Genomic DNA, 11244 nt, shown 5'->3' with positions numbered 1-11244 from the left:
AACACCTCTCTTCCTGTAAACATGGAATACTGAACTTTCCAGGACCAAACACTCCCAAGGCAATAGGCACTAAGTCATTCTGGAGCCTTTCAGGGTCAGCCTGAAGGTAAAATCTACAGAGTGGAGTCAAGATAGGGAGTGAATGCGAAGGGGCCAGGAACCAGGTCACACCAAGTCCTAAAGTCTTCCTTGATGCCGACTGTCTCTGTAGAGCACTGCTTAGAATTCTCTTCCGCCTGTGATCAAGGCCCTCTTCTCACTTACCAACAGTCTGGTTCTGCTTTTGGGGTTCCACCAGCATCAAATATCTTCCTGAAAGTGCACAGCTCCGAGAAGAGCTCCGAGAAGTAGACACAAAAGAGTGTTTTCTTTTATAACATTGTAAGTTTCTTTTATAACATTGTAAGTGCTTCTTCATATTTGGGATGACTTACATATCTTTGTTGGATTTTAATGACAATTATAATAACCCCAGTGAAGTCAGGAGCTGTGTGCATATTTTCAGGTTTCTGTGTCTCCAGTCCAGCACAACCCTGGCCACACAGAACATGATTAACAAATTATTTTCTGTGGGTGGATAGTCTAAAGGTGAGTGAGCGTCCACTGCATACTCGGGCACTGAGCTTCAAGTGCTGCTGAGGGATGAGGAAACTGTTTTAGAATTGTCCTTTGTAAAGGGACATTCACCTCACGGCACACACAGATATAAAGTGAGCACAAGATGATATTTTCATGTGTGTACACGGCACATTTGAGGGAAGTTGATGGCTGAGGCAGGGATAGGTTTGATTCCCTCACCTGTGAAACGGGCCATTCAGACTACTGGATTGTTTACTTGGGTGTAGGATTCATTGCAGCTATTACAAGCCAGCCCTATAATGAGACTCACCCCTAGTTTTTTCTATTAGGTATGACAAAGGCATATGAAGTCTAGGTGGGGCTTGTAGGGTGTGTTGGGTGAGCGAGTGGTACATTTTCTTCATGAATAATCTCAGTGGTGGAGACAGTGATCATCTACCTCCAGTGGCCCAGCATCTCAAGCTGAGCATTGCCCAGTCCATCTGTGCCCAGGACGCTGAGTACTTGTTCCGGAAATCAGCACACAAAAAAGTCCATGATTAAATAAGTGACGCACCGTCTTTATTAAATAAAAGCAAATCATCTACATAGATACAGTCACTTGCCCGTTGCCCAGCAGTCACCTCACTTTCTCCATGTGACAACGTACAAGCTAAGCGGTGCTTCACAATGCCCTGTGACAACTCGGGCTCGCTGGTGAAATCCGCAGCGTCCGTCTGTTTCTGCCATAGCACGTCCTGGGGGCGACTAGCCACCTCAGTTCACAAAGAGGAAGAGCCTGCCCAGCAACTTCAGTTAAAACTCGCCAGGCCTTCCTCAAACCTCTTCTAACAATTAAACCAACTGTTACTCTGCAACACGTGGGTCACCTTCTTTGCATTTGGGTCAAACTCCAGCTGCGAAGATCCACTGAAGAAATAGAAAAACCCTGCATGCAGACAAGAGAGAAAAGTGAGCTACTTTCTTCTAAGGAAAAATTTGGGGAGATAAACAACTCAGTAAGAGGTAAGTGGAGAATAGAATCAGGGATGTGACTTCAGTGGTAGGGTATTTGCCTAGAGTGTTCAAAGTCCTGAGTTCAAACCCTTGCCTAGAGTGTTTAAAGTCCTGAGTTCAAACCCTTGCCTAGAGTGTTCAAATCCTTGCTCGTATGAGAAAACAACAACAAAACAATAGAGTGTCTCTGTAGTTTTTAGTCTGTGCCAGGAACAATGTTAAGCATTTAACAAAACTACTGTTTTAAAACCTTGGTTGGGAAACAGCTCCATGAAGCAAATCTACCTAATTCCATCTTTCTGGTAAGCCAGCTGAAGTTTAGAATATTTGTCTCAGTGTATTTGCTAGGGAGGGAAGGAGACAGCACTGAGCCTGTGTTTCCAGTCAGAAAAACATCCCTGCTTGTTTGAAACTGTGATTTCTTTTCTTTCCCCCCCAGCCCTCCTGCTCCCCTTCATCATCCTCTCGTCCAAGGGCTATTTCTGGCCCTAGGGAAACTGATTTTTAATCACCACACCCTCTCCCTCTCTGCAGATGTGGCACTTGCTGTCCATAAGATCACCAGCTTACTCTTGCATAGGAAAAAAATTCTTTTAAGCTTCGGTGCATGGGCAGATGTGTATTTACAAGGAACCAGTGTTGTCAGTCATTAACCGAGTCAGGAAAGACAGAGAAAGTCTGCAGCTGAGTAGTGGAGACTAGGGTGGAGAAGGCCAATCGGCCTTAAACCGGATGCCACCACCGAGGGCAGCTTTGTGCCAGCGTGGATCAAGAAAGGCAAGCGCTCACAGCGTGAGGGTGCCGTGCCAGAACTTCGCTCTTCCGCTTGTGCGAGCAACAGAAGAGTCCGTGTTCGTCAGCGTCGTAAGCCATACGGCTCCCCTGAAGGAGAACCCTGATTGCCACAAAAGCAAAAGAGATGAAGCTCTTGGGAGAGCAGAGAGTACTGATTTTTAAAACTTTGTTACTAGAAATCTTCTCACACTACAGAGCATTTCAAGGCTCGCAACCAACAGAGTAAGTGTCCCCTTACCAAAGGCCTCAAAGACCGCATCCACCTTCGAGTCCACGCCTGGGAAGTCCACAGCTATCTCCCTGGGAAATCCGGGCTCCATGGATTGTTTCTTCTCGTCAAATCTGCACCAAATAAAAGGAGCGCAGCTCAGCAGTGCATGGAGGGCACGGTCCCCAAGCGTGTGAGCTTGTGGAACTCTGGTGACCCTTCCAAGTTCCGTGCACAAATGTCAAGCTTACTTATCACCATGTGTTTCCAATAAGGTAAAACTTAGCTCTTAAAACCATGGCTGCCCTGGGGACGCAACAACTCCTACTACAGCAATGCTGTTACTGTTTGTTCTTCTGAAGCCTGGACAAGAGAACCTTCATCTTCCTTCGGCCACAAGGGCACGAGCTTGTGTGTGTGTGTGTGTGTGTGTGTGTGTGTGTGTGTGTGTGTGTGTGTGTGTGTGTACACATATGCATATAAGTGCACAAACATGCCTATGTGTGGATTGAGATGCTGGTCAGAAATACGATGACCATCACTAGTGTCACCAGGACGTTTGCTCATCTTCCCTGTGACCCGAGCTTGTCTCACCATCCACAGTCAGGTGACTTCCAACTGCCTGTAACTCCAGCATTGGAGGATCTGTGGTCTCCTCCCCTGGCTGCCGTGGGCACCTGCATGCCTATGTACACATTCTCACACAGACATTCCCTCATAAAAAGAAATGGAATATTTGGGGCTGGAGTGATGGTTCAGCTGCTAAGAGTACTGTCTGCTTTTACAAAGGCCCGGGGTTAGGACTCCCAGCACTCACATGGTGACTCACAACCATCTGTAACTCCAGTTCTAGTGGAATTCTGTGTGTATTTCTACCTCCAAGATATACACGTGAGCCCACACACACACACACACACACACACACACACACACATACACAAACACACAGCTCATATACATAAAATAATAAAACAAAATTTAAGAGTTGAATATAAAAAATGAAAAACACACTTTCCAGTTCACCACCGTAAGTAGGCTGTCTGCCTTTCCCTACCCTGTACATTGAAGTTTTCTGTGGAAGCCCCCTAAGAAAAGGGACTGAATGAGAAGCAGAGTATAGTTAAGTGTGGTTTTGACCAATGCCCGCACGCTGGATGGTTGGTCTGCCTCAATGTCCCAGCATCTGGACTGATAGCCTGCGAGGAGTCATGAGTGCAAACCAAGAAACTGGTAGGCTATTGTGCATCATTTCTAGCCGGGCAGAGGTTATCCTGAGCTCAGCCGAAGTCCTTGGGAGGGAGGCAAGGTCCATATACGGAGACAATGAGAGCTCCTGGGAAAGGAGCAATAAACCGAGGCGTGGGCTCCTTGTCAGGACATAAAGGCCAGTTGGACTTGAAGTTCAGAAAGAAAGACTTCATGAGGGTGGAGGGAACTGAGCCTGATCCTGAAGTGTATTTGGGATTGAGCAGGTAGAGATGAGAAGGCAGCTCTACATGAGGTGTGGGGGTGGGGTGGGGGGATGGCATGCTCTAAACAGGAACCCTTACGAAACGCCTGTGTTTCCAAGCCCTCCCCACAGTTGTCAAAACCCCTGTCCTCGTCCAGAAAGGAGAGCCAGGTGGAGGTGTTTCTGAGAGAGAAAGCAATTGTCAAGTCGGTCTCTTCACAAGACCATCCTCACAGCACCTCACCTCCAGTATTTGTCATCTACAAAGAAGTAAGTCTTCTTCTTCTCCTTATCAGAAACGGCAGCATCAATCCTCTCAACAGTTGCAGGGAGGCCCAAAGTCTGGATGCTTTTAGGGTAGCCTGCTTGTTCCTCGTGCCCTCGGACAGCCCAGAACTGATTCCCTGTGCAAAAACAAGGCAGTAACAGAAACAGCAGTCATGTTAAAAGTCCATTAAGGATGTCGTGCGATTTTAGAAATTCAATCTTAGCACTGTGTCTTCTTGTGGTGAATAGATTTAGGCCTTAGCTCTACGATGGCCGGGGGCAGTGAGCAACAGTCAAATGAGGGGCTTTTCAGCCCAGTCAAATCAAGTATTGGTTTTAGGTGTTTCTTTATTATCTTTGGCTATTCCTTGGTTGCACAGAATTCGACACACTAAAGTAAAATTCTGCTCGGCTTTCCTGCCAGAAGGCTTGTTTCACTAAGCCAAAGCAATGTTGTAGGATAATCACCTTTAAATATGAAAACAGTGTCTCTGCTAGTAACCTCATATGCAGCATCCATGCTGGAAGGGAGGGAGGGCCAAAATGAAGAGATCAGATAAAAGCCAGGCTCGGGGGTCCTCAAAGATTTTCGCCAAAAGTGCCTAAAAAATAGATGTAAAAGAAAAAAACAGCATTTGAGAAACAGCCTTTTATCTTTAGCGTATTATTCCCCTGCGGCAGAGCCAATTCCTGTATGCCCTCTCATCCTCTAGCGAGCTCTCTCTCTCCCTCCCTCCCTCCCCCCTCCTTCTCTCCTTCTCCCCGCCCCAAGGAAGACTGCAACAGACCTCCTGCCACAGATTTCCAGAGCAATATCTGTGAAAGCAGAGTTCTCCACCATGTCAACTAACTAGTTCAGCATAAGCTTTAAGTACATGTAACACGCATGAAACTGTGTAATTAGTAATTAAAGTATCACCCACACTTCCCAAAAGGATGGACAGTGAGAGGTGTGTGTGTGTGCATGGGTGTGGTGTATAAATATATCCTTGTACATTCACAGAAAAATCTAGGGTACTCAAGAGATCTTGAAGTCGGGGAATGGTGGCGCAGCCTCTAATCCCAGCTCTTGGGAAGAGGCAGGAGCCTGACAGCTTCCAGCCAGTCTGGGCCTCTCAGAATATCCAGACGGCTTATGTGTGGAGAGACCTGGGGAAAACGTCTCCGCTCACTTTCATGCAGATTCTCCCAGCATACTTATTGAGGAGTGTGTGAACCGATAACTTGATACTTCTCCTAGTGTCGGTTTGAAAGAAAGTAAAGATAAAACTCTGCCTCTGAGGACCGTTTCTACCCTCTAAACAGCAGCCTGTGCCTAGAACATCGGGAGACAAAACCTCAGCGACAAGAATCAAATTATCCGGCTTCAAAACCAAACTTGACAATTTTGGAAACATGTGGGGAAGGTCAATGGCAGATCTGAGAGATTCCAGACTCCAGAGTTTGTCTTTAAAATGCTTATATCGATTGTTTTCCTGATTATTGCCCTTTCTAAGCGTTTTTTGTCAAAAATGCATAGAAATTTAGGGTTCCTTGATCTGACCTGTCTTTAAAGAACAAGAATTCTCCCCGAAGGGTGCTGACTGCATCAAAGGACAAAGCAGGACTGCACATCAGTGACGAGTCAGGTTCCAGAGAGTTAGATTTGGTGGGTATCACGGGGACATCAGGGGATGCTGGGGGAGGTCCTAAAGGGAACAGGTTAAAGGGGGCACAGTTAGGAGAAATGTGGCCTGCCTGTCAATTCTGCACTTCCCAAACACCCTCAAGGACTGAATCTTGTCCCGGAGGCTTATGTAGCCACACAGCACCTCAGGGACCCCTTTGTGCAGTCACTCACCGTATAGAGACTGAATGCCATCCACATCGTCTTGAGAGAGATGAAAGCTGGCCAGGTCTCTGGGGGACTTGTAGACAGGGTACATCAACGCTTCAGGCTTGGCTGAGTGGAAGAGACCCAGGGAGTGGCCAAGTTCGTGAGCAGCAACCAGGAATAAGTTGGTGCCTACGGGAGAAACCATACATAGTAGTTGCTAACCCTGAGCTGCATCTACGTCACGTGGGCCAGCTGACACAGCATGTATTTGCTCCCTGAAAACACACAGACTTGTACTCACCTTGGTTGCTGTCTCAGTGGGCAGTAGACTGACCCTCCACTTGGCAACAAGTATATTTTAAAACTTGTGCTTGAGATCAATCTGAAGTCCTCAGACTCACCCAGTGTCCCCTCTCTGGCCTCAAACTGTCTGAACAGCAGGTCTCGCTCATTGTTGTTAGAAATGGAGACTATTACTTATTGATCAGCATATCAGAGCTCTTTTCTTTTGTCCAGGAAAAGTTAAAACTATTCCAGCATGGGGTTAGCATTTGACAATTTCAGTATCTGCTAGCTAATCTCAGGGTGGTATTCATCTCAATTCTAAGACTCTTAAATAATCCAAACCCTGTTTTTCTATTGGATTTTGCCTACATCATTTTACATCTTCATCCTTTTACATACCAAGTGCCAAAAGATGACTAAGGATGGAGATACCACAGAGTTTGTAAAATTGGTTTTAAACATAACATTCCTAAGTGTTTGTCAAAAATAAGATCTTGGACTCGAACTGTATCCACGGTCTTCTTATTAGAGTTGTGTGAAATAATGCCTTCAGTGCTGAGATCGGGATGGGAGAGGTGATTAGGACTGGCAGAACTTTCCCAAATGTTCTCTGTGAATGTTGTGGGCCAGAGGGCATGCTCATTTTGAATGCTAATTCTATAAAACATGAATTTTATTTAGCGAAAAAGCTGGATTTCTATTTTCAGCAGATATCAGTTTATGTGTTAATTGTGAATCCAGCTCAGTCTCAAAAGCAATACAATTTATTTCAGCCACGTTTGTGAAAACGTAGTCAATCCCCAAAGATAAGAAATTAAGAAGTCTTCTGCCTAGACTGTTCGGTCATTGTACTTCAGGGATAGTTCTTCTCTTTCAGAAACTGATAAAAAGTCAATTAAGCAGAAGTCACAACAAGGTGAGCTTAATAAGACTGACCACACAAAACAAACAGAAATCTCAGAATTCTGAGGTTTAATTTTGGTTTCAGGTTTGAAAAGTAAAAGGGAAACAATGGGAGTTGATAAAGTTCCCCATTGTACTGCCTGAATATCTACAATTTGATACCACTAGGCAGTGTAGTAATAGTAGCCTGTAGATCACACAAGATGCACAACTGTTAAAAATTCAGTGTTTTTCCCTTCATTGAGAACAGATTCTTTTCTCATACAGCATGCTCTGATTAGAGTTTCCATGCCCTCTGCTTCTCCCAGCTCCTCTTCAACTCCCATCACATCCAGACACACTCCCTTTCTGTCTCTCACTGGGAAAGAGCAGGTTTCTAAGGGATAACAACAACACGTAGGCTAAAACAAAAGCCATCACATCGAAGTTGGACAGGTCAAGCATTTAGTGATATATTTTATGCTGATTATTAGGAAAATAAATGCTTTTTAGTCTCTGAAAGCACACTAAGCCATGATTTTTTAAAAAATGTATTCCACTGGAATCCAGAACACATTCTAGCATTAGTATGGCTGATTGTGAAAATTTCCCCAAATATGAAAAGAAATGAAACTAGGTCACTCTGTGAGGCAGAGCACTCACCTGCTGTGCCCTCTGTCCACTGTTCGTCATCGTCAAAGTGAGCGTCTCCATTGACCCCTGGCCCGGGTGCGTATGCATGAGCCAAGACCTCTCCAGGCCCGTCAAAAGGGATGAAGTCTCCATGTTCTAAAGGGAGAAGACATATACATATACATATATATATATATATATATATACACACACACACACACACACACACACACACACACACACACATGGCAATTGGGGCCTCTTTGTAACATTTTCAGTAGAACACCACTGGGCAATGTGTGTTTCAGGCAGTTCTTGCGTTTTTTTACCTCCTGCTGCGAAGGAGACCATTATGTCAGCCTCTCCTTCAGAGAGCCTGGAGAAGGTGAGTGGGGTCACCGCCTCCCAGACTTTCAACGCTTTCTCAATGGCAGCGTCCACACTCTCTTTCGGTAAATCTGGCGTATAATTCACAATCCTGCCGAGAGAAGGGGAGAAGGCAGTGTGTGGTGTGTGATGCCTCTGACACAGCGCTAACACTGTGTGAAAACCTTGGGCCCGCTCGTTACCTGTAGGTGAGGTGGTTCTTCCTCCACTTGGGCGAACCTGGGAAGGTGGTAAAGCCACCAACATCGGGGACACCACACCTGGGCTTGAGCATCATGTCCATGGTGGGGGAGTCCAGCTTCCCTGTCATCTCCAGCCCCAGGAACTTCTGCATCTCTTGGATCTTTGTGACAACAGGACTGCTGTCCTTTTTCTTAACGAACTGCTTCACATCTTTTGCAAGGCCGTAGTAGTTTTCTAAGTATTTCTAATGGGATCAATGTCACTCTTAAGTCACAACTCTGATTCCTTTTAGCTATTACTATTAATAGTAAATGTGTGTAGTCATTTCATTCGTTCACTCGTTCATTCCAGGATCTCACTATCTAACCAAGGAACTCCTTGAATTCATGATCTTCCTGCGTCTGGCTCCTGAGCCCTGTGATTCCAGGCTTGGACCACCAAGCCAGGCAGAGGCTTTACTTTTCTTAGTCTCTTTGACCTGCTTGTCTCGTTCACTGAAGTCATAAGCAGAGTGCGTCATTTAACTGGTCAGTGACAGCTCCTTCCTTGCTCCATTTTTGAAACACAATGTCTCTGTTTGCCATTAAAGCAACAAAAGTGGGGGGGGGATTCATAAGTATTTAGTGCAGGAATAAATAAGCATTTATGAGAACGTTTGTCTGCTTGGGGCCATTTTATTTCATTTCCCCAATTTTCCACTTTTCACAGGATGTGGCCTGCTAGGGAACAGTAAGGCAAGGCTCTCACGTGCTAACACTACTACTATCTTTTTCTAGTAATGGACTCAAACTCTAAAGGACAGTCCAAAGCAAGGCTTGGTTCATGCTCTGTTCCCTCGTCATGCCTGCACCTCCAGCGCTGGTGCTGCTACTGCTGCCACACTGTGTGACCTTGCCACACTGTGCGACCTTCACAATGTGGCCCACTGCCTGTGGCCTTCGTTTCTTCCCATACAAAAGGAAGGACCATGTGATACTGAGACCCAATAGCCTCTCAGGCTCTCCACTGTGGAATCTCTCACATGCAGGCAGTCGGAACCAATCTGCAGAATGCAGAGCTGTGCCCTGCCAAGGAGCCTGGAGGCCGACTTACCCGAAGAAGCTCCATGCCGGTGTCCTCGTCCCTTGTACCCCCGTGCAGTGGGTAAGAAGAGCAAACCACCACACACAGCCACAGCAGGACGGGGAGAGCCTTCATCTCCGCTGCTTCCTGGGCTCCGTGCTGCCTTCGATGTGTTCCCTGCCTGCCTGCCTCCTACACCCACCCTCCCGAGCTTTATAGAGTGACAGTGCCTGCAGGGATCACCCGCAGACTGACTCATCGTTGCGTCCACCCAAATGGGACTGTTTCCAAAGACCAAAAATCAAAGTAGGGTGTTACAACCTTCTTTACCAACTTCTCTGAACCTTCTGAATTTTGCAAGGCAAAACAGTGATTAATCTTCAGGAAATGCTTCCTGCCTGGCAGGAGAGAAAACTGTGCCATTTTTTTTTAATTTGGAAAACTTAATTATAGTTCAGACACAGTAATGTTTGTGACTCGGACAGAGGTGGAATAACTTGGTAAAAAAAAGAAAAGTCCAAGTTGTGCAGAACTTCTAGAAGCCAAAGCTAAATACAGTGAGATGTTGGTAAGGGAAGTGCACACCTATATAGCTACATCCCACACTATATGTCACCACAGCCCATACTATTTGATGTCACCACACACACAGGATGGAGAATCCAGAAGGAAACCTGAAGGGGAAAAAAATCACCTTTTTAAAAAGGTTTTTAAAAGCACCACCACTGATTTCTTTCATTTACTGACTGATTAGGACAGAGTCTCACTGGGTAGCCCTGACCTGAACTCACTATGGAGACCAGGCTGGCCTTGAACTCACAGGGATCCATCCACCTCTCCCTTCCAAGTACTAGAATTAAAGGCGAGCGCCAGCCATGCCGGGCCCCACATTTGATGGTTTGTAAGAGGAAGCTCATGGGAAGGGAAGAACAAGGAGGATCTATGAGACAGAAGCTAACCATTTGGGGGTTTGCGCCCCATGTGTTAAACAAGGAACCCATAACTGCTTTTCCTCAGAGACTCTTAGAACTGAAATTATTTACTAGACTGAAACACCTTTTCTTGTTGTTCTCCTCAGATTCAGATTAGCAGGTGATCCTAAGCGGGAAAGAACCCGATTCCTTGCCTGTGCTTCTCTTCAGTGTGTCCCCTGCTCCCTCTTTCCAGTCCCTCCTTCTCTCCATTGCCCCCCCCGTTTCCTCTCCCCCCTCTTCCTCTCCCCTCCTCTCCTTTCCAAGTAGAGCCCTGCCTGCACTGTTGGTATGTGATGTATGACCGCACTGAAGACCTTAAGCATTTTTTCTTTTTTATTATTTATTTTTAAATTTAAATTAGAAACAAGGTTGCTTCACAAGTCAGTTCCAGGTCCCTCTCCATTTCCCTCCTCTCCTCCTGTGCCCTTCCCCCTACCCCCCCCCCAGTATCCCTGGGAATCCAGCATGGGACTGATCAAGACCCCCTGAATCTGGGTGTCAGTGAGGAGGCCTAGGTAATCTATTGAGCCTTGGGCAGCAGATCAGTACCCATCCCAAGTATACACATGGACTTTGGACTCCCATAGAACAATGTGAGGTGCACTCTCACCCTGAACTCTTGGGGGAAGGTCTAGGCCCTGCCCTGGATGAAATGACAGACTATGGACACCCCCATGGAGGGCCTCAGCCTCCCTGGGGAAATGAGACCTTAAGCATTTTACAGACG

At 46.2% G+C, this 11244-nt stretch overlaps 1 protein-coding gene across 2 annotated transcripts; it reads right to left on the bottom strand.

Annotated features, from left to right (window-relative positions):
- Window positions 1–1118: 1118 nt before the first annotated feature.
- LOC101834647 (stromelysin-1) lies at window positions 1119–9740 on the bottom strand. 2 transcript variants are annotated; one of them, XM_040734770.1, is made up of 10 exons: window positions 9574–9740; window positions 8481–8725; window positions 8241–8389; window positions 7942–8067; window positions 6136–6300; window positions 5839–5983; window positions 4764–4897; window positions 4273–4432; window positions 2609–2712; window positions 1119–1507 (listed from the first exon to the last, which is right to left on the bottom strand). In XM_040734770.1, the coding sequence occupies exons 1-10, from the start codon at window positions 9676–9678 to the stop codon at window positions 1407–1409; spliced, it is 1434 nt and encodes a 477-aa protein (XP_040590704.1). In that variant the 5' UTR covers window positions 9679–9740; the 3' UTR covers window positions 1119–1406. The 2 variants fall into 2 exon arrangements, with proteins under 2 accessions (XP_040590704.1, XP_040590705.1); XM_040734771.1 differs by having other exon boundaries at window positions 8559–8725.
- Window positions 9741–11244: the final 1504 nt, after the last annotated feature.

Source organism: Mesocricetus auratus, unplaced genomic scaffold, assembly GCF_017639785.1.
Source record: "Mesocricetus auratus isolate SY011 unplaced genomic scaffold, BCM_Maur_2.0 Super-Scaffold_100040, whole genome shotgun sequence".
NCBI lineage: Eukaryota > Metazoa > Chordata > Mammalia > Rodentia > Cricetidae > Mesocricetus > Mesocricetus auratus.
Note: the sequence above shows the minus strand (reverse complement) of the source record. Positions and strands in the feature narration are given on the sequence as shown.

Excerpts from the sequence above, each read along its gene's own strand:
- LOC101834647 (XM_040734770.1), bottom strand. The coding sequence starts at position 9,678 with ATGAAGGCTCTCCCCGTCCTGCTGTGGCTGTGTGTGGTGGTTTGCTCT. Across the intron at positions 8,726-9,573 it reads CCGGCATGGAGCTTCTTCGG|AAATACTTAGAAAACTACTA; the intron begins GTAAGTCGGCCT and ends TGATCCCATTAG. Across the intron at positions 4,433-4,763 it reads CACTGTTTTCATATTTAAAG|GGAATCAGTTCTGGGCTGTC; the intron begins GTGATTATCCTA and ends GTTTTTGCACAG.